This window comes from Loxodonta africana, chromosome 15, assembly GCF_030014295.1.
Source record: "Loxodonta africana isolate mLoxAfr1 chromosome 15, mLoxAfr1.hap2, whole genome shotgun sequence".
In the NCBI taxonomy this organism is placed as follows: Eukaryota; Metazoa; Chordata; class Mammalia; order Proboscidea; family Elephantidae; genus Loxodonta; species Loxodonta africana.
Window position 1 is genome coordinate 28,641,346 of NC_087356.1, and position 23,601 is coordinate 28,664,946.

General features: G+C 42.7%; 1 protein-coding gene across 1 annotated transcript; it reads left to right on the top strand.

Moving 5' to 3' along the window:
• The first annotated feature begins 15,350 nt into the window (after positions 1–15,350).
• On the top strand, positions 15,351–16,176 carry LOC100669016 (putative N-acetyltransferase 8B). Its single transcript, XM_003413569.3, has one exon. The coding sequence runs from the start codon at positions 15,490–15,492 to the stop codon at positions 16,174–16,176; it is 687 nt and encodes a 228-aa protein (XP_003413617.2). The 5' UTR covers positions 15,351–15,489.
• The last annotated feature ends 7,425 nt before the right edge of the window (positions 16,177–23,601 follow it).

A 23,601-nucleotide genomic window follows, 5' to 3' on the forward strand; every position in this document is an offset into this window, starting at 1 on the left:
ATTTTAGAACCTATTATACCGCCACAGTAGTCAAAACAACCTGGTACTGGTACAACAACAGATACATGGACCAGTGGAACAGAATTGAGAATCCAGACATAAATCCATCCACATATGAGCAGTTGATATTTGACAAAGAGCCCAAAACAGTTAAATGGGGAAATGACAGTCTTTTTAACAAATGGTGCTGGCAGAACTGGATATCCATCTGCAAAAAATGAAACGAGACCCATACCTTACTCCATGCACAAAAACGAACTCAAAATGGATCAAAGACCTAAATCTAAAATCTAAAATGATAAAGATCATGGAAAAAAAAATAGAGACAACGTTAGGAGCCCTAATACATGGCATAAACAGTATACAAAACGTTATAAAGAATGCAGAAGAAAAACTAGATAACTGGGAGCTCCTAAAAATCAAACACCTATGCTCATCCAAAGACTTCACCAAAAGAGTAAAAAGACTACCTACAGACTGGGAAAAAAGTTTTTAGCTATGACATTTCTGATCAGTGCCTGATCTCTAAAATCTACATGATACTGCAAAAACTCAACTGCAAAAAGACAAATAACCCAATTAAAAACTGGGCAAAAGATATGAATAGACACTGCACTAAAGAAGACATTCAGGTAGCTAACAGATACATGAGGAAATGTTCACGATCATTAGCCATTAGAGAAATGCAGATCAAAACTACAATGAGATTTCATCTCACTCCAACAAGGCTGGCATTAATCCAAAAAACACAAAGGAATAAATCTTGGAGAGGTTGTGGAGAGATTGGAACACTTCTACACTGCTGATGGGAATGTAAAATGGTACAACCACTTTGGAAATCAATTTGGCACTTCCTTGAAAAGCTAGAAATAGAACTACCATACGATCCAGCAATCTCACTCCTTGGAATATACCCTAGAGAAATAAGAGCCTTTACACGAACAGATATATGCACACCCATGTTTATTGCAGCACTGTTTACAATAGCAAAAAGATGGAAGCGACCAAGGTGCCCATCAATGGATGAATGGATAAATAAATGATGGTATATTCACACAATGGAATACTATGCATTGGTAAAGAACAGTGAGGAATCTGGGAAACATTTCATAACATGGAGGAACCTGGAAGGCATTCTGCGGAGTGAAACTAGTCAGTCACAAAAGGACAAATATTGTATAAGGCCACTATTATAAGAACTTGAGAAATAGTTTAAACTGAGAAGAAAACATTCTTTCATGGTTACGAGAGGCGGGAGGGAGGGAGGGTGGGAGAGGGGCCTTCACTAATTAGATAGTAGATAAGAGCTACTTTAGGTGAAGGGAAAGACAGCACACAATACAGGGGAGGGCAGCACAATTGGACTAAACCAAAAGCAAAGAAGTTTCCTGAATAAACTGAATGCTTCGAAGGCCAGCGTAGCAGGGGCAGGGGTCTGGGGACCATGGTTTCAGGGGACATCTAAGTCAATTGGCATAATAAAATCTATTAAGAAAACATTCTGCATCCCACTTTGAAGAGTGGTGTCTGGGGTCTTAAAAGCTAGCAAGCAGCCATCTAAGATGCATCAATTGGTCTCAACCCACCTGGATCAAAGGAGAATGAAGAACACCAAGGACACAAGGCGATTACAAGCCCAAGAGACAGAAAGGGCCATATGAACCAGAGACTACATCATCCTGAGACCAGCAGAAGTAGATGTTGCCTGGCTACAACCGATGACTGCGCTGACAGGGAACACAACAGAGAACCCCTGAGGGAGCAGGAGAGCAGTGGGATGCAGATCCCAAATTCTCGTAAGACCAGACTTAATGGTCTGACTGAGACTGGAAGGACCCCAGTGGTCATGGCCCCCAGACCTTCTGTTGGCCCAAGACAGGAACCATTCCTGAAGCCAACTCTTCAGACATGGATTGGACTGGACAATGGGTTGGAGAGGGATGCTAGTGAGGAGTGAGCTTCTTGGATCAGGTGGACACTTGAGACTATGTTGGCATCTTCTGCCTGGAGGGGAGATGAGAGGGTAGAGGGGGTTAGAAGCTGCCGAAATGGACACGAGAAGAGAGAGTAGAGGGAGAGAGCGGTCTTTCTCATTAGGGGGAGAGTAATTGGGAGTGTGTAGCAAGGTGTATATGGGTTTTTGTGTGAGAGACTGACTTGATGTGTAAACTTTCACTTAAAGCACAGTAAAAATTATTTTTAAAAATGCCTATTCAGGCTTCGTTTCATGAGTCCAGGACCAACTGAGAAAAGGAAGGTGCTTTATGTAGGTGCCACTGTCAATCCCTGACTTAGAGTGCCTTGGCCAGGCATGTAGCTGGGGAGCAGCCCTCTAGTACTCAGGAGACACACTGTTGCCATCCTATGACAGGCGTCAACTCCAGATCCTAGAAAATAACTAGGAATAGAAAACTCATTGGTATGGAGGTGTTTGTGTATCCTGACTCTCTCATTAGATAATAAGCCCCATGAAGGAAAGAGTTACAACTGTCTTGTTCATTGTGTTTCACCAGGGTCCAGCACAGAACGCAGCACATGGTTGACTCAATAAGAACATGTTGAATGAAATGCAAAACAGTCCAGACGAGGTCAGAAGGCTCTGGGAAAGACCACGGGGAGACTTAATTGATAGATGACCTGAGGCATCAGATGTCATGAGGAGGAGACATTTCAAAAGAGTTTGGAGAGGGTCGAGCTAAGATGGCAGAGTAGTCAGACGCTTTCTGTGGTCCCTCCTAGAACAAAGACCCAAAAAAACAAGCAAATCAATTATATATGACAAACTAGGAGCCCTGAACATCAAAGGCAAAGTTGAGGAATCAGACTGAGCAGCAGGGGAAGGGAGAGACGGTTTAGAAGCAGTGAGGAGTTGCCAGACCTGATCTGGCAAGAACCGGCACCCTGCAGGCCAGGATCAGCAGTGGCATTCGGGAAGCGTTTTCCACATCAGGAGAGACTAAGTGGCAGAGAGTCTACTCACACCTCCAGAATCAATGAAAAGTGGCACTCAATCAACAAAAGGTAAGTACATGCATCTAACCTACCACACAGATCAAAAAACACCCCTTTGGGAAAAACTTCTCTCCCACTTACCTGCCCCTTTCCCACTCTACACTGGGTCCAAGCCGGCTTCAGGGATAGCTGTATCCCCTGGGCTGGAAGTAGGATCCGTCACATGCCTTGAGCCATTCCCCTAGCCTTGGAGAGAGAACAAATTATCAAACAGGGAAAAAATAATCTGTTGGCTCCCCTAAGCCAGGCACTCAGAGCAGAAACAGCTCCTTTGCCTAGGTAGAGGTGTAAGGGGCCCACAGACTTTGAATGCTTTTCACCCCTGTGCAGACCTATGTGGGCCAATTTCAACGGCATAGGCCCTTATTAGCACACTACAACAGGGCATATATCTGAAGTCTAACCTCAACTCTATCAGCTATATGGTGGAGAGGCAGGTTCGTGACATTTGACACCGCTCTGCCTGTTAAGCAGGGTCCTCACCTACCCATATCAGAGGCCTGAGGACTGGCAGCTACACAAATGCCGTCTAGCCACCCACAACAGGGATCCAAGAATAAGTGGTGCCTTGCAGTCCTTACAGCCAATGGTGTTGGGTGCCCATAGTCTGGCTGCAAAACCAACCCATCTATGTGCTTTAGGGAACAGGGACATGCTTTCCTCACAGACACTCGGGGTGGTTGTCAGCCCCCTGCCTTAGCACGTGACTCCCTACTGCAGCCAGATCCCTGTGCCTATACCAATCACCCTTGCTTGTCTACAACTGTAGGTGAAAGCCTGCATGACGCACTTGGTGACTAACTACCTGGACACCTGAGCTGAGTCCATAGAAGAAAAAGAAACGACTCCTGGGCTCACACGCCTAGTAACAGCTCTAAACACCTGGTGACAGGACGTTAGAGCTTCAGAGGTGTCACTAATCAAACTACCTCATTGAGAAGCCTATTTGGGAATATCAAAACAAAACAAAACAAGAAGCTAGGACACAGTAAGCAAACAAATAAATACAGTAACTTTTTGATGGCTTGGAGAAAACAGCCAATATCAAATCACATAAAGAGGCAGACCATGATGGCTTCAGCAAGCTCCCAAAACAAAGAATCAAGAAATCTTCTAGGTGAAGAGAAATTCCTGGAATTACCAGAGATAGAATATAAGAGATCAGGAAGGAGATCAGCCAAAATGCAGAACAAGCCAAGGAACACACAGACAAAGCAATAGAAGAACTTAAGAAGATTAGAGAACAGCATAATGACTAATTTAATAGGCTACAAGAATCCACAGAAATACAGCAAACAGAAATCCGGAAGATTAACCATAAAATTTCTGAATTAGACAATTCAGTAAAAGGTCATAGGAGCAGAACTGAGGCCATGGAAGTCAGAATTAGTGAGATTGAAAATAAGGCACTTGACACCAACATATCTGAGGAAAAATCAGATAAAAGAATTGAAATCCCTAAGAATTATGTGGGACTCTATCAAGAGGAATAACTTATGAGTGACTGGAGTACCAGAAAGGGGGGGTGGGGGGAGGGTAACAGAAAATACAGAGAGAATCGTTGAAGATTTGTTGGCAGAAAACTTCCCTGATATCATGAAAGATGAGACGATATCTCTCCAAGATGCTCACCAAGCCCCACACAAGGTAGATCCCAAAAGAAAGTTACCCAGACATATTATAATCAAACTTGCCAAAACCAAAGATAGAGAATTTTAAGAGCATCTAGGAATAAACAAAAAGTCACAAACAAAGGAAAGTCAATAAGACTAAGCTTGGAGTACTCAACAGAAACCATGCAGGCAAGAAGGCAATGGGATGATATATATTAAGCCCTGAAGGAAAAAAAACTGCCAGCCATGAATTATATATCCAGCAAAACTGTCTCTGAAATATAATGGCAAAATTAGGACATTTCCAGACAAACAGAAGTTTAGGGAATCTCCAAAAACCAAAACAAAATTACAAGAAATACTAAAGGGAGCCCTCCAGTTAAGAAATTAAAAACATCAGGTAACAACCTAAGATTAGAACACAGGACAGAGCAACCAAATAGGGAATTCACAAAATAAATCAAAGCTAAAATGCTCAAAACAGGGAAACAGAGATGTCATTATGTAAAAGATGACAACATTAAAACAAGAAAGAGGGACTAAAAATAGTAGTAATAGATCTTTCATATGGAGAGGAAGTCAAGGTGATACAAAGAAATAAAAGATTGGTTTAAACTTAGAAAAATAAAGGTAAATATTAAGGTAACCACAAAGGAAACTAACAATGCTACATGTCAAAATAAAAAACAAGAAAAACATAAAGACTCAGCAAATAAAAAATCAACAACAATGAAAAAGATGAAAAGAAAATACATAAAGAAAAATGACTCAGCACAGAAAATTAAGTGGAACAAAGAAACTGCCAACAACATGCACACACACAAAAAAAGACATCAAAATGACAGCATTAAAAACTCATACCTATCAATAATTAGGCTGAATGTAATTCAGTTAGGCCTAATTGAAAGCACCAATTAAGAGACAGAGAGTGGCAGAATGGATGGATTAAAAAAAAAAATGATCCAGCTATATGCCGCCTACAAGAGACACACCTTAGACTTAAAGACACAAACAAACTAAAACTCAAAGTTTGGAAAAACATATATCAAGCAAACAATGAAAAAGAGCAGGAGTGGCAATATTAATCTCTTACAAAATAGACTTTAAAGTGAAATCCACCACAAAGAATAAGGAAGGACACTATATAATGATTAAAGGGTCAATATACCAGAAGGACATAACCATAAGAAATATCTAGGAACCCAAAGACAGAGCTCCAAAATACATAAAACAAACTCTAACAGCATTGAAAAGAGAGATAGCTCCACAGTAAAGTAGGAGACTTCAACACTCCACTTTTGGTGAAGGACAGAACATCCAGAAAGAAGCTCAATAAAGACAGGGAAGATCTAAATGCAACAATCAACCAAGTTAACCTCATAGACATATACAGAACACTCCACCCAACAGCGGCCAAGTATACTTTCCTGTCCAACACACATGGAACATTCTCCAGAATGGACCACATAGGCCATAAAGCAAAAATTAACAGAGTCCAAAATATGAAAATATTACAAAGCATCTTTTCTGACCATAAAGCCATAAAAGTAGAAATCAGTAACAGAAAAAGCAAGGAAAAAAAAATCAAACACAAGGAAACTGAACAGCACCTTTCTCAAAAACTACTGGGTTATGAAGAAAGTAAGGATAGAATAAAGAAGTTCATAGAATCAAATGAGAATGAAAACACATCCTACCAGAACCTTTGAGACACAGCAAAAGCAGTGCTCAGAGGTCCATTTATAGCAATAAATGCACACATCCAAAAAGAAGAAAGAGCCAGAATCAAAGCATTAGCCCTACAACTCAAACAAATAGAGAGCAGCAAAAGAAGCCCTTAGGCACCAGAAGAAAGCAAATAATAAAAATTAGAGTGGGATTAAATGAAATAGAGGGTAGAAAAACAATTGAAAGAGTTAACAAGACCAAAAGCTCGTTCTTTGAAAACATTAACAAAATCAATAAACTGACAAAAGAAAAACAGGAAAGGAAGCAAATAACCTGAATCAGAAATGAGATGGGCAATATCACAACAGACTCAACTGAAATTAAAAGAATCATAACAGAATACTATGAAAAATTGTACTCCAACAAATATGAAAACCTAGAGAAAATGGACAAATTTCTAGAATATGCTACCTATCTAAGCTAATACAAACAGAGGTAGAATAACTAAATAAACCTATAACAAAAGAAGAGATTGAAAAGGTAACTTTGAAACTCCCAATAAAAAATTTTAAAAAAGCACTGGGCCTGACGGCTTTACTGGAGAAGTCTACCAAACTTTCAGAGAAGAGTTAATACCATTACTACTAAAGATATTTCAGAGCAAAGAAAAGTATGGATACTCCCAGTCTCATTCTATGAAGCCAGTGTAACCCTGATACAAAAACCAGGTAAAGACACCACAAAAAAAGAAAATTACAGACCAACATCTGTCATGAACATAGATGCAAAAATCCTCAACAAAATTCTAACCAATAGAATTCAAGATGTCAAAAAAAAAAATTCACCATGGCCAAGTGGCATTCATATCAGGTATGCAGGGATGGTTCAACATTGGAAAAACTATCAATGTAATCCATCACATAAATAAAAGACAAGAACCACATGATCTTATCAATTGATGCAGAAAAGGTATTTGACAAAGTCCAACACCCATTCATGAAAAAATTCTCAGCAAGATAGAATAGAAGGGAAATTCTTCAACATAATAAAGAGCATTTATACAAAGCCAACAGCCAACATCATCCTAAATGGAGAGGATCTGAAAGCATTTCCCTTGAGAACGGGAACCAGACAAGGATGCCCTTTAACACCACTCTTATTCAACATTGTGCTGGAGGTCCTAGCCAGAGTAATTAGGCTTGAAAAAGAAATAAAGGGCATCCAAACTGATAAGAAGTAAAAGTATCTCTATTTTCAGGTGATATGAAATTATATTCAGAAAACCCCAAAGAATCCACAAGAGAACTAATGGCACTAATAGAAGATTTCAGCAAAGTATCAGGATACAAGATAAACATACAAAAATCAGTTGGATTCCTCTACGCCAGCAAAGAACTTTGAAGAGGAAATCATCAATACCATTTACAATAGCCCTCAACAGGATAAAATACTTAGGAATAAATCTAACCAGAGATGTAAAAGACCTATACAAAGAAAACTACAGGACACTATTACAAGAAACCCAAAGAGACCTACCTAAGTGGAAAAACATACCTTGCTCAGGAATAGGAAAACTCAACATTGTGAAAATGTCTGTTCTACCCAAAGCGATCTATAGGTACAATGCGATCCCAATCCAAATTCCAACAGCATTTTTTAATGAGATGGAAAAACAAATCACCAACTTCATACAGAAAGGGAAGAGGTCCCAGATAAGTTCAGCATTACTGAAGAAGAAGAACAAAGTGGGAGGCCTTACTTTACGTGATTTTAGAACTTCTTATTCTACCACAGTAGTCAAAACAGCCTGGTACTGGTACAACAACAGATACATAGACCACTGGAACAGAATTGAAAACCCAGACATAAATTCATCCACTTATGAGTAGCTAATATTTGACAATGGCCCAAAGTCTGTTATTTGTGAAAAAGACAGTCTCTTTAACAACTGGTGCTGGCATAAATGGATATCCATCTGCACAGAAATGAAACAAGACCCATACCTCACACCACACACAAAACTAACTCAAAATGGATCAATGACCTAAACATGAAATCTAAAATAATAAAGATCATGGAAGAAAAAACAGGAACAAAGCTAGGAGCCCTAATACATGGCATAAACAGTATACAAAACATTATTAACAATACTCGAACACCAGAAAAGAAACTACATAACTGGGAGCTCCTAAAAATCAAACACTTATGCTCACCAAAAGAGTAAAAAGACAACATATAGACTGGGAAAAAATTTTGGGCTACAACAAATCCAATCAGAGTCAAATCTCTAAAATCTACAAGATACTGCAAAACTTCAACAACAAAAAGACAAATAGCCCAATTAAAAAATAAGCAAAGGATACAAACAGGCACTTCACCAAAGAAGACATTCAAGTGGCTAACAGATACATGAAGAAATGCTCATGATCATTAGCTATTAGAGAAATGCAAATCAAAACTACAGTGAGATACCATCTCACCCCAACAAGGCTAGCATTAATCAAAACGACACAAAATAATAAATGTTGGAGAGGTTGTGGAGAGAGACTGGAACACTTCTACACTGATGGTGGGAATGTAAAATGGTACAACCACCTTGGAAATTGATTTGGCGCTTCCTTAAAAAGCTAGAACTAGAACTACCATACAATCCAGCAAGCCCACTCCTTGGAATATATCCTAGAGAAATAAGAGCCGTCACATGAATAGATATATGCACGCCCATGTTCATTGTAGCACTGTTTACAATAGCAAAAAGATGGAAACAACCTACTTGCCCATCAACTGATGAATGGATAAACAAATCATGGTATATTTACAATAGAATACTATGCAAAGATAAAGAACAAGGATGAATCTGTGAAACATGTCATAACATGGATAAATCTGGAAGGCATTATGCTGAGTGAAACTAGTCAGTCATGAAAGGAGAAATATTGTATAAGGCCACTATTACAAGAACTCAAGAAAAGTTTAAACATAGAAGAATACATTCCTTGATGGTTACAAAGGTGGGGAAGGAGGGAGAGGGGTATTCACTAATTACAGAGTAGACAAGAATTATTTCAGGTGAAGGGAAGGACAGCACACAATACCTGGGAAGTCAGCACAGCTAAGAAGTTTCCTGAATACAGCCAAACGCTTCGAGGGACAGAATAGCAGGGACAGGGATCTGGGGACCTTGGTTTCAGGGGACATCTAGGTCTATTGGCATAACAAAGTGTATTAAGAAAATGTTCTGCATCCCACTTTGGTGAGTGGCATCTGGGGCCTTAAAAGCTAGCAAGCAGCCATCTAAAATGTATTAATTGGTCCCAACCCACCTGCAACAATGGGGAATGAAGAACACCAAAGACACAAGAAAAATATTAGCCCAAGAGACAGAAAAGACCACGTAAACCAGAGACTCCATCAGCCTGAGACCTGAAGAACTAGATGGTGTTTGGCTACCACCAATGACTCCCCTGACAGGGAACAAAACAGAGAGTCCCTGATGGAGCAGGAGAAAAGTGGGGTGCAGAACTCAAATGCTAATAAAAAGAGCAGACTTATTGGTCTGACTGAGACTGGAGGGACCCCAGAGGACATGGCCTCCCGACTCTCTGTTAGCCGAAAACAAAATCCATTCCTGAAGCGCCAACTCTTCAGACAAAGTTTAGACTGGCTTATAAGACATAAAATGATGCTGGTGAGGAATGTGCCTCTTAGCTCAAGTAGACACATGAGACTAAGTGGACAGGTTCCGTCTGGAGATGAGATGAGAGGGCAGAGGGGGACAGGAGCTGGTTGAATGGGCATGGAAAACACAGGGTGGAGAGAAAGGGTGTGCTGTCACATTATGGGAAGAGCAACAAGGGTCACATAACAGTGTGTATAAGTGTATGAGGAGCTGACGTGAATTGTAAACTTTCACTTATAGCACACTAATAAATAAAGAGTTTGGAATTGATTTAGTGATAAATGCATGGACATCTAAACAGCAACAACAAAAATCATTATCAGTTCCAAGGAAAATAAAAACCCGCAGGAAAGGATATGTAATCATAGTTTTACTGTGTTGACTCAAGAGCCCTTGAGTCAGTTCTGACTCACAGCAACCCTATGCACAACAGAAGGAAATACCTCCCTGGTTCTGCGCCATCCTCACAATTGTTGCTGTGTTTGAGCCCACTGTTAAAGCCACTGTCAGTCCATCTTGTTGAGGGTCTTCCTCTTTTTTGATGGCCCTCTGCTTTACCAAGCATGATGTCTTTCTCCAGGGACTGATCCCTCCTGACAACATGTCCAAAGTACATGAGACAAAGTCTCACCATCTACACTAAGGAGCATCTGACTGTACTTCTTCTAAGACAGATTTGTTGATTCTTCTGGTAGTCCATGGAATATTCAATATTGTTCACCAACACTGTAATTCAAAGGCTTCAATTCTTCAGTGTTCCTTATTCATTGTGCAGCTTTCACATGCATATGTTGTTGTCATTAGGTGCTGTGGAGTCTGTTCCTACTTATAGCGTCTCTGTGTGCAATAGGACAAAACACTGCCTGGTCCTGCACCATCCTCACAATTCTTGTTATGCTTGAGCCCATTGTTGCAGCCACTGTGTCAATCCATCTTGTTAAGAGTCTTCCCTCCTGACCCTCTACTCTACCAAGCATGTTGTCCTTCTCCAGGGACTAGTCCCTCCTGATAACACGTCCAAAGTATGTGAGACCAAGTCTTGCCATCCTCGCTTCCAAGGAGCATTCTGTCTGTACTGCTTCCAAGACAGGCTTGTTCTTCTGGCAGTCCATGGTATAGTCAATATTCTTCACCAAAACCACAATTGAAAGGCATCAAAATAGTGGTTACCTCTTGAGGAGATGAGTTGGAATTAAGGAAAAGAGACACAAGCAGCTTCAAAAATTTTGTCAGAAATATTGCTATCTTTATAGCTCTTCATTTGGGTGGTGAGTTCATTGGTATTCATTTTATTATGCATGATAATTTATGTAAGATATTTTCTATATAAAGGAACCCTGGTGGCACAGTGGTTAAGCGCTCAGCTGCTTACCAAGAGGTTGGCAGTTGGAACCCAAAAGGTGCTCCACAGGAGAAAGATATGGCAGTTTGCTTCCATAAAGTTTACAGCCTTGGAAACCCCATGGGGTACTTCTATATTGTGCTATAGGATCGCTATGAGTTGGAATCAACTCGATGGCAATGGGTTTGGTTTTGGTTTTGATTTTATATGTATCAAATATAATCTTGCAGTAAGCAGCTTGTTGAACAGGCAGAACTCATAACTAGGTAAGAATAATTTCTAGTGCTTTATGAGCAATGCTGCTATGAACATCAGAACCTGACTTTATTTTTCTCCTGCTGTCCTTTGTAAGCTACCCAGTGAGGGTATCCTTTCCCTAACTCTAAAGATGAGACCCAGGCATCCCTTGACTGTTCTGATCACTTCTAGGTAATTATGCATCTACAATGCTTGCTTTTCATTGGAAACTCAAGTCTCCATTCAATAAGTAAAAGTGCCCAGCCCCAAATAATAATAAATACTCTCAGCTTGATTTAGAGTTAAAATGTCTCTTCCCCAGCTGGGCCCTGCTGTGCACAGTCTGGGAGTACAATCCTCTGTCCCCCTGACCCTTCTCCTCCAGCAGCAGCTTAACAAAGTTTCTGACCAGCCAGCCTCTGTGTGTGCATCTGTGTGTGTGCGTGTGGCAGAGTAGAGGCCGTAGGCTGACTTCATGTTCTCTGGGTCAGGGACCTCCTTGTCTTATGGTGACTGTTTCTGTCTTGGATGCTTTCATGGGTTATCCTGAGACCCCCATCTGGAACACTGGAGCAGGGCTCCTGTGATACAGGTGTATTTTTTCCTCTGGTGGTTGCCCCCTCCTCCCCAAACCTGATTTCTAGCAGCCACTCCACAGAGCAACAGTCCTCTTGGGCAGGATTTAAAATGGCTCCAGGCAGCCATCCTACATGTGCATGCGTGTCCCAAGTGCAGTCCTCAGGAAACAACGCACATGTCTGTCCCAGGGAACGCTGGGAATGCAGGTCAACTCCAGAGCCATAGCAGGGCGAGGCCTCTCACCTTCTACAAGTCTCAGGCAGGGACGAATTAGTCAATAAGCAAGGTACACACAAGCTTCCTTCTGCTTACTTACAAATCGGGAGTGCACAATTTTACCTGTTTTTCACCACATCAAAGATGAGGAGAAATCCACGTGAAATTGTTCACTACAGACCAGCAAGTGAACACAATTAAGCCCATGCTTACCTTGCTTACTGGTTAATCCACACCTGGTCTAAGTCACAAGTCAGCACCAGTCCACTGACTTTAGGAGTGCACATCAAGCTCTCCAAATGAGGACTGCCTTCTTTCAAGAGATTCAAAGAAAAATCCAGGTCAGCCAGATGGGGAGTCATGCGCCTACATTGTAAATCTTTTCTGAAATAGCACTACCCCTTTGGTAAATAAATGATCATCGTTGAACCCAGTCTGGTGGATTTTGTTTGTTTGTTGCAAGAGCAGGAAAAGAGGAAAGTCCATGTCTCCTTCTCATGGATTTTTGGGGAGAAAGGTGGGTGGTTATATTTGGTACACATTTATACTAAATCATTCATATTTATGTGAAATTTAAACTTATCTGGGTGCCCTGTGTTTTATCTGGCAACCCTAGATAGATACCAGAGGGCAGCCTAGGCTGAAGGCAGCAGCAACAAGGACATGTGCAGGAGAAACGTAAGGCAAATACCTTCCAGTTGCCATGTAGGTTAGAGAAATAATGCCTGAAAGGGGGAGAAAAGAGACCCAGAGAATCTTCCTTCCTCTTGGTTATTTAGGGAGCAGAAACCAGGCAACCCAGGTGTGTTCTCTGCAGGGAGGAGACCATCCGAGCCTGGGAAGGATTTCTTTTGAATTGTACTTTAAATGAAGGTTTACAGAACAAATTAGCTTCTCGTTAAACAGTACACGTATTGTCTTTTGACACTGGTTAACAAACCCATGACATACCAACACTCTCCCTTCTCGACCTTGGGTTCCCTATTACCAGCTTTCCTGTCCCCTCCTGCCTTCTAGTCCTTGTCCCTGAGCTGGTGTGCCCCTTTAGTCTCATTTTGTTTTATGGGCCTGTCTAATCTTTGGCTGAAGGGTGAACCTTGGGAGTGACTTCATTACTGAGCTAAAAAGGGTGTCCAGGGGGCCATACTCGCAATGTTTCTCCCGTCTCTGTTAGGCCAGTAAGTCTGGTCCCTGGGTAATGAAAATGGTTAAGCGTTTGACTACTACCCAAAAAGTTGGCGGTGTAAACCCTCCCTGAGGTACCTTGGAAGAAAAGCCTGGCACTCTGCCTCTGAAAGGTAACAACAATGAAAGCCCTATGGGGTACAGTTTGGCTCTGAAATATATGGGGTCTCCATGAGTTGAAATTGGCTGGGTCGCCATGAGTTGGAATCAACTTGGTGGCAAGTGCTTTGGTCTTTTTTTTTTTTTTTTTTGGTTTGTAAATACCTCAATGTGTTTCTCAAAAAAAAGGGGGGTGACCACAATACCTTTATCATAGTTTTCTATACTACCCCCCAACTCCCACCAGTGCCTGGGCACTTTTGCATATCCAGCTCAGGTAGGGTTTTGGATGCCTGGGTGGTGAGCCTGCACAGATGGTGCTCAGGGCCTGAGCCGTCCCTGACCACTGCTAAGGAATTAGCCACACACATCAAAGGAAGAGGGGGAGAAGGGCTGTGGGGATGGGGGTGGATGGAAGTAGAGCCAGACGAGGTGAGGTGAGGTGAGGTGAGGTGAGGGCAGAGAATTGCAAACGATCTATTTTCTTGGGCCAGACAGAGCCTTGGCAGGGAGAAGCACATGTGAAGGGCCCTATGTGCCAGGCCATAAAGCTGGACTCTGGCCTGTGATGGATGACAGAGAACAGGGTGAGGGGTGCGCTCCTCAGGCTTCTCGCAGCTGTCCACAACAGAGTCCACTAGATGCTGGGTGGGAGATGAACTGTGATGGTAACATGGGAGGAGGGGTCACAGGTCTTCCTTAGGGTTAGGACCATGAGCTATACCAGACCCTGCTTCCCCCTCTCCAGGCTCATGTCCAGGGGATCAGAGAGGGGAAGGGGAATGGGTTCCCTGCTCTGCGATTTGACCCTGGGGTTGATGATTATTAAACATCCAGGAAACAGCCAATGAGAAGGCCTCCAGGTCCTGACTTAAGAGGTGGAGCTGCCCTGAGCAGTCTCTCCTGGGTGCAGTTGGGCTCCGAGGACACTCAAGGCTCTTGTGGTGGCAGACGAGAGGACTTGGGTGGAAACACATGCTCTAAGTGTGAGCCTTTTATTCCAGGACATTCTTCTGTACCTCAAGGCCAGGATATTTTTGTTGTTTGGCTCCTGTGCCACCTCAGTAGCTTCAAACTTTGCAATTAAGGGGAAGGAGCCTTTGCTGAAACATGTGCTTGTAAACACAGGATTTCTGTGATGTGTGATCCCCAGGAGAGGAACCAAAGGCCTTTGGGTCTGCATGGTGCCACCCCACTGTTCCAGGAGGATGAAAATACCAGTAAAAGAGGAAAAAGCGGGGTGGAGATGTTATTAAAAGTATTAGGCACTAGCTTTTTGCCAATATTTTATATAAATTATTTTATTAAAGTCTTAAAACAACTGGAAGAATTAGAGTTCTTTACTCTGTTCTACAGATGAAGAAACCAAGGCTCAGAGAAGTTAAGTGACATGCCCAAGATCCAGAAGCAGATTAACCAATAAGCAAGGTCTTCATGGACTTAATTGTATTTACTTACTAATCTGTCCTGTATAATTTCCCATGGGTTTCACCACTTCTGCCCCATCTTTGATGTCATGAAGCCCAGGTGAAATTGTGCACTACAGCTTAGTAAGTAAGCACAATTAAGCCTGACCTTACCTTGCTTATTGGGTAATCTGTCCATGCCAAGATCACACACTAGACAGGAATGGAGCCAGGATTCTAATGCAGGTCTTTCTGACTGTCCTTTTCTCCCAGTAGAGGTGGCCTAGGGCCAAAGCGGGAAGACACACCATTGATCAGGGCCTCCCTGGTCCTGGGAGGCTGGGAGCCATTGGTGAGAGTGATGAGGGGTACTCACATGGTTTACTCTCTCTTCTCCAGGGCTGCCTAGCTCTCTTTCATGGACTTAGAGATTTCAGACACAGAGGCCTGCCCATGGCTCCTTACCACATCCGCAAATACCAGGACAGTGACTGCAAAGAGGTGGTGGAATTGTTCTCCAAGGAACTGACTGAGCAGGTCCCCACCACATTCTGCCACCTGCTGAGGCTGCCCCAAACCCTAGCGCTCTTACTCGGGGGGCCCCTCGCCCTATTCCTGATCTCTGGCTCCTGGCTCCTGGCCCTCATGGCCAGCCTTGCCCTTCTCACTGCCCTGAGGTTCCTTGCCAAGTATCCTTGGACTGAACGTGAAGTCACAGCTTTGAACACAGACATGTCCGACATTACCAAAACCTACCTCAGTGAGCAGGGTTCCTACTTCTGGGTGGCTGAGTTTGAGGAGAAAGTGGTGGGTATGGTGGGATGTCTGCCAGCTGAGGATTCAACCATGGGGAGAAAGCCGTTGGAGCTTGTACACCTGTCTGTGGCCGTGGAGCTCCGTGGTCAGGGGATGGGGAAAGCCCTGGTCAGGATGGTCCTCCAGTTTGCCCGGGACCAGAGCTACAGTGAGGTCATTCTGTCTACCACTGCACTACAGTACTCCGCCATTGGCCTTTATCAAAGCCTCGGTGTCCAGAAGATGCACGAGTTTTTCTTTTCAATGAGCTTTAGGATAGTCGCTGTTCCTGTGATTCTTTTCATCTTCCGCCTTCCTTCTCCTCAGGTTTGTCAAGCATCATAGCAGGGTGGGGGCCTGTGATCTGATTCTTTGTGTATTCATCAGGACAGGATGGACTCTGCTGTAGTAACAAGCAAGCCCTGATGTCTCTGTGCTATGACACAATAAAAGCTTATTTCTTGTTCACATCAATATCTAGTGTGGATGGTGTTAGAGTGCTGTGGGGTCTCTTGCTCCATTCACTCATTTTCGATTGCCTCTCTCTCATTTATCTGTTATTTTCTTTAGGTACCGTCGAATTGGCTCCGACTCATAGTGACTCTGTGCAACAGAATGAAACATTGCCCAGTTCTGGGCCATTCTCACAGTATTGCTATATTTGAGCTCTTTATTGCAGCCGCTATGTCAGCTCATCTTTTTAATGGTCTTACTCTTTTTTGCTGACCCTCTACTTTACCAAGCAGAATGTCCTTCTCCAGGAATGGTCCCTCCTGATAGCGTGTCCAAAGTATGTGAGATGAAGTCTCACCATCCTTGCGTCTAATGAGCATTCTGGCTGTACTTCTTCCAAGACAGATTTGTTCCTTCCCCTGGCAGTTCATGGTATATTCAATATTCTTCACCAACACTGTGTTTCAAAAGCATCTACTCTTCTTTGGTCTTCCTTATTCATTGTCCAACTTTCATATGCCTAGGAGACTACTGAAAATACCATAGGCACTCTGGTGGCACGGTAGTTAAGAGCTCAGCTGCTAACCAATAGGTCAACAGTTCGAATCTACCAGCCACTCCTTGGAAACCCTATAGGGCAGTTCTGCTCTGTCCTGTAGGGTTGTTATGAGTTGGAATCGACTCGATAGCAATGGGTTTAGTTTTTTGGTTCTGGGGTCAGGCGTACCTTAGTTCTCAAAGTGACACATCTTTGCTGTAAGTTTGTTGCTATGAGTTGGAATTGGCTCAATGGCAATGGGTTTGTTTTGTCGTTGTTTTCGTTTATCTTCACACATAAAATTTATCTATATATAAAACAAAGCATTTGCCAGTATGACAATTGTTACATGTGTCATTCAGTGACATTGATTATGTTCATCACGTTGTACAACCACCACCACTACCCTTTTCCAAATCATTCTACCACCTGAACAGATACTCAGTGTCAGGCACGTTTTTAAGGTAATCATGAGTAGCAAACAGGGAAGCAGAAACTAGCAAGTGGCTTTTCAGGGCTCTGTAGGTGTCACATCTGTTAGCATCCCAGACTCCGGGGGAGAAAGAGGCTCTGCTCTTACAGGCCAGAGCCTGAGGGGGCAAGGAAGGGACAAGCACAGCAGTTTCCTAAGTGTGGGGATGGGGGAAATACTGGGCTCCCAACCTGTTCATCGGTGGAGGGCCTCCCAGAGGGGGCAGGGGTTCAACCTGGAGAACTGGGAGCCTGGAACAGAGCTTGTCTGTCCCCTGCTCCATTCCCTGCAGCACTGTCCAGCCACACTGAGCAGTTTCCAGTTCTTTCAATAAACTCAGCTCTCTCTGCTGGAGGCCTGCAGCTGCTTCCTCTCTCCTCCTTCCCTGCCCCTTTTTGTCTGTTTAGCCCCTCCATTGTCAGCTAAGTGGCAGGGATACCTGGGTTGGAAAGGTAGCTTCTAACCTCAGAAGAAGCAGTTCATCCTGATTTTATCCTGGCCATCACTGCCATTTAGTCCCTTGCTATTCCAAGTGTGGTCCTAGACCAGCAGTAGCAGTGATGCCAGGCAGTTTGTGAAAAAGCAGTGTGGCCCCAGCCCAGACCTGGGGATCATGGTGTGCACTGTAACACGCCCCTGGAGTGTCCTCTGCCCATTCAAGTCTGAGAAGCGCTGATGTAGGATAAAGAAGAGCTTCTGGTTTGCTACCAATCAAAATAGAATTGAAGCTTATTATGTTCACATGTTTAATTCTTGTTATTAGCTGCCGTCAAGTCAATTCCAACTCATGGCCACACCAGGTGTGCAGAGTAGAACTACTCCATAGGGTTTTCAAGGCTGTCACCTTTCAGAAGCATATCACCAGGCCTATCTTTAGAGGCTCCTCTAGGCGCTTTCGAATTGCCAGGCTTTCTGCTAGTAGCCAAGCGCTTAACCATTTGCCACAACCCAGGGACTCCTACGAGTCTAAGAGTATGTTATTAGTAATCCTGGACAATTGTGAATTGTTCAAATCAACATGGTGGCCATGTTTTTGGTCCCACAAGTCTCTGGCTACACCTGAGGAAGAGGAAAGTCAGGGGTCTCCTCTGCTGGTTGGTGCTCCCCAGTGGCCAGCTGTCCACAGTGAGGTGCTGGTGGGTGCTCTGGCAAACAGGGAGAGAACTCGTCTTCAAGGGACCAAATCCATTTTCATTGCCAATGGAGTTTTAAGAAGTTGTTTCCTGAAGAATTCAGGTAAAGGGGCCCAAAGCTCTGTGATGAGAATGCGTTTAGTGTTCACGAATGGTGGGGAGGGTATCAGGTCAAGACAGTGGGTCAAGGAGACAGGAAGTTAAACTGGAATGGCAGACTGAGGCACCAGTTATGACAGATAAGAATTTCCACTGTGAGTTCGGAGTCAAAGTGTGGACATGCCAGTAGAGATCATGGAGAACAGTTTAGGGTGGTTGCCAGGGCTGTGGGGAGGAGAGAATGGGGACTGATTGGGTTGGAGGGTCTCCTTGGGATGATGAAAACGTTTTCAACCTTGATAAAAGTGGTAGCTGCCTAACATTGAGAAAGTACTAAATGCCACTGAATTGTCCACTTTAAAATGATTAATTTTATGTCATGTGAGTTTCAGCTAAAAAAAAAAAGAAAAGTTCAGTGTAGGGTAATGTTATTCAGCTATATGCATCCCCTCCCTAATGGAATCAGCTTTGCTCTTCCCTGAAGCACGCTGGGGGTGAATTCGGGGTGGACTCAGGGTAAGGTACAAGGCTGGGAGTGGCATGACTGGGCCAGCGGCCAAGGCCGAAGAATGCCTTAACAACAGGAAGGAAAACATATTGGCCTGGACGTGAAGTCACTGGGAACACTGGCTGTCCAAGGATGTGGGAGAAAACAATGAGCCTGGTCCCAACTGGAATGGTATATAAGCTTGTGGCCCTTGCTAGGTGGTTGCGGAAAATACCCCAGCCAGCTGCCACTGGAGAGTAGCTGTAAGTTTATTCAGTAAGTTTCCCTGAATAAACTCATGAATCTGGAAAGGGCTCCATGTCAGTTCTTCGGCTTATCTGCCAGGACGCACAGTGAGGGTCTTTCTTTGCTGGGGCTGTCCCCCGACATTGAGATAGACCCATAAGGAGATTATAAAAAGTAGGGGGAGTGAAAATGTTGAGAGTTCTCAGGGATTGTGGCGGCTGTGGCCTAAGTCTACCCTTACCAACCACAGAAGGCAAGTGGGAGGTGCCACTTTTACCCCACAACCACTGGTAGCAGAGGCTTTGAGAACACTCCTTGGCCAGCTTGGTCCTATGTCCTCCTGTTTTATGTGACAAGAGGGCTGGTGTTTGACACTTGCCCTGAGGAACTTAAAAGTCAGAGTCTGTGGCTATTGGCCTGGAATTTTGGCCAAGCAGTTGCAATGAGTTACTATAGATTCAAGGGCTTCCGACAACAACCACAGGAAGTTGCTGGCCTTGGGAAATAACTGCACTGTCTGACATCAGGACAAAGGGGCGGGGAGGGTAGAGAGGAGAGAAGAGAGAAGCAAGAGAGAGAGAAGAGAGGGGAGAGAAAGAGTGACAGAGAGATTGCTTTGCCTGAACTGAGTTCCGTGGATCCTGCAGGCCCAGGGAATACAGACGGAGGTGAAGCAGGGCTTTCCTAGGAGGAAAGGGGATGGCAGGGAAGGCCAGATGCAGATCTGTGATTTGTGAGGGGACGCTTTGGGCAAGCGTAGGAGACTGATGGTTTCCCAGGAGCTAGGAAGGAGGCAGGGCATGATTCAATCTAGACTGCTGGCTTCAACCTTCGCTTAACATTTCTTTAGAAAAGTAATTTCTTCAATTTGAAGGATGAGGTTTGATTGTGAACTTGGTAACAATGTGAAGACATGAAGGTTTCCTTTTATTTACCGGTGAACTGGTTAAACTACTGTTCATCTTTGTTGTCGTTTAATAATTTTATTGTGGTGAAATATATGTAACATAAATTGCCATTTTAGCCTTTTTAAGTGTACACTTCAGTGACATTAATTACATTCCCCATATTGGACTACCACCACCACTATCCATTTCCTGATGTTTTCCATTACCCCAAACAAAACCCAGGAGCCCTTAAGCAATAACTCCCCATTTCCTCCTCCCACCTGCCCCTGGTAGCTGATAAACTTTGGTCTCCATGCATTTGTCTATTCTAGACATTTTGTATAAGTGGGATCATGCAGTATTTGTCTTTTTGTGTGTTAGTTATTTCACTCAGCATAATGTTTTCAGGGTTCACCCATGTAGCCACATGCTTCAGGACTTGATTTCTCTTTATGGCTGAATGATATTCAATTGTGTAGCTACACCACATTTTGTTTATTAGTTCGTGTATTGACTGGCACTTGAGTCGTTTCCAGCTTTTGGCCCTTGTGAAAAATGCTGCAGTGAACATTCTCGTACGAACATTTGTTACAGTCTCTCTTTTCAATTCATTTGGGTAAGTAGCTAGGAGTCCAATTTCTGGTTCATACGGTAATTCATGTTTAACTTTTTGAAGAACAGCCAATTCCTTAGAGGCTGCACCATTTTACATTTCCACCAGCAGTGTTCCAATTTCTCCATTCTTGCCAACACTTGTTATTTTCCATTTTTCTGATAATAGTCATCTTAATGGGAGTGACGTGGTATCTCACTGTGGTTTTGATTTGCATTTCCCCGGGGCTTTTTTTATAGGGTAGCTATGAGTTGGAATCAACTCTATGGCAACAGGTTTGGGTGACTAAAAACAGCATCTTTTCTTGTGTATATCTTCTTTGGAAAACATCTATTCAAGTCCTTTGCCTATTTTTCAATTCAGTTTTTTGTCTTTTTGTTGCTGAGTTGTAGGAGTTGTTTTTTTTTTTTAATGTATATTCTGGATATTAAACCCTTATTAGATATTAGTTCTCAAATATATTTTCCTATTCTGTAGATAGTCTTGTCACTTTCTTGATCAAGTCCTTTGATGCACAAAAGTTTTTAATTTTGATGAATTCCAATATATCTTTTTCTGTTGTTGTTGCTTGGCTTTTGTTGTCATATCTAAGAATCCTTTGTTGAAAATAAGGTCTCGAAGCTTTACCCCTATGTTGTCTTCAAATAGTTTTATGATTTTAGTTCTCATATTTAGGTCATTAATTCATTTTGAGTTAATTTTCGTATAGGGTGTGAGATACAAGTCCAACTTCATTCTTTTGCATGTGGAGATCTAGTTGTCCCAGGACCATTTGTTGAAGAGAACTATTTTTTCTTCAATGAGTGGACTTGACACCCTTGTCAAAAATCAGTTGATCATACATGTATGGGTTTATTTCTGGACTTTTAGTTCTATTCTGTTGGTCTATATGTCTGTCATAGATTGAATTGTGTCCTCCCAAAATGTGTGTATGAATTTAAGTAGGCAATGATTCCCGGTATTGTGTGATTGTCCATCATTTTGTCACATGATGTGATTTTCCTATGTGTTGTAAATCCTAATCTCTGCCTGTGGTTACAGAGGCAAGATTAGATTATGTTAAGGAGGATTAGGATGGCATGTAACATCCTTGCTCAGGTGGCATCCCTGATCCAACGTAAGAGGAGTTTCCCTGGGGTGTTGCCTGCACCACCTTTTATCTTACGTTCCTATGCAGAGAAGCTCCTAGTCAAGGGGAAGATTGATGAGAACTTTCCTCCAGACCCAACAGAGAGAGAGAGAGAGCCTTCCCCTGGAGCTGACTTCTAATCTACTAGACTGTGAGAAAATAAATTTCTCTTTGTTAAAGCCGTCCACTTGTAGTACTTCCATTACAGCAGCTCCAGATGACTAAGACAATATCTATCTACATCTCTAAAAAAAAACTAGATAATGCAAATGGTTTGCTTTCAGCTACTAACCTAAAGGTTGGTGGTTCAAACCCACCCAGCAGTACCTTGGAAGAAAGGCTGACTATCTGCTTCTGTTAAGATTACAACTAAGAAAACCCTATAGAGAAGTTCTTGTTGTTGTTATTGTTGGGCACTGTTGAGTCAGTTCTGACTCAGGGCAACCTCATGTGACAGAGTAGAACTACTCCATAGGGTTTTCTTGGCTGTAATCTTTAAGGAAACAGATCACCAGGTCTTTCTCCTGCAGAGCCTCTGGGTGGGTTCAAAACACCAATCTTTCGGTTAGCAGCCCAGTGCTTAACAATTACACCACCAGGGCAGTTCTACTCTAACAAATGGGGTTAACACGGGTTGGAATCCAGTCAACAGCAAGGTTTGGTGCTTGGTTGATATGTCTGCCTTATGCCAGCACCACATTGCTTTGATTACAGTAGCTTTATAATATGTTTTTAATTGGGAAGTGTGAGTCCTCCTACTTTGTTCTTTTTCAAAACTGTTTTGGCTATTTGGGGCCTCTTGCATTTCCCTATGAATTTGAGGATTGGCTTTTCCTTATCTGCAAAAAAACTGTTGGAATTTTGATACGGATTGCATTGAATCTCTAGATCACTTGCAGTAGTATTGGCATCTTCACGATATCCTTTCAATCAAGAATATGGGGTGTCTTTCCGTTTATTTAATTTCTTTTTTTGTTGTTGGTTTTTTTAAATTTTATTTCTTTTATCGTACTTTAGATGAAGGTTTACAGAAAAAACTAGTTTCTCATTAAAAAGTTAGTACACATATTGTTTTATGACATCGGTCAACAACTCCATGGCATGTCGACGCTCTCCCTCCTCGACCTTGGGTCCCCTATTACCAGCTTTTCTGTCCCTTCCTGCCTTCTAGTCCTTTCCCCTGGGCTGGTGTGCCCCTTTAGTCTCGTCTTGTTTTATGGGCCTGTCTAATCTTTGGCTGAAGGGTGAACCTCGGGAAGGACTTCATTACTTAGCTAACAGGGTGTCCAGAGGCCATACTCATGGGTTTCTCCAGTCTCTATCAGGCCAGTAAGTCTGGTCTTTTTTTGTGAGTTAGAATTTTGTTCGACATTTTTCTCAAGCTCTGTCCAGGACCCTCTATTGTGATTCCTGTCAGAGTAATCAGTGGTGGTAGCAGGGACCATCTAGTTCTACTGGACTCAGTCTGGTTTGCTTTCGACTACTAACCTAATCCTGTAGATTTTAGAGATTAGGCATTTGTCTGATTTGTAATAGCCAAAATGTTTTTCCCAGTCTGTAGGTTCTCTTTTTATTCTTTTGGTGAAGTCTATTGATGAGCATAAGTGTTTAATTTTTAGAAGGTCCCAAATATCTAGCTTATCTTCTGGAGTTTGTGCGTTGTTGGTTTATATCCTGTTAATGCTGTGTATTAGGGCCTCTAGCATTGATCCT

Excerpts from the sequence above, each read along its gene's own strand:
- LOC100669016 (XM_003413569.3), top strand. The coding sequence starts at position 15,490 with ATGGCTCCTTACCACATCCGCAAATACCAGGACAGTGACTGCAAAGAG.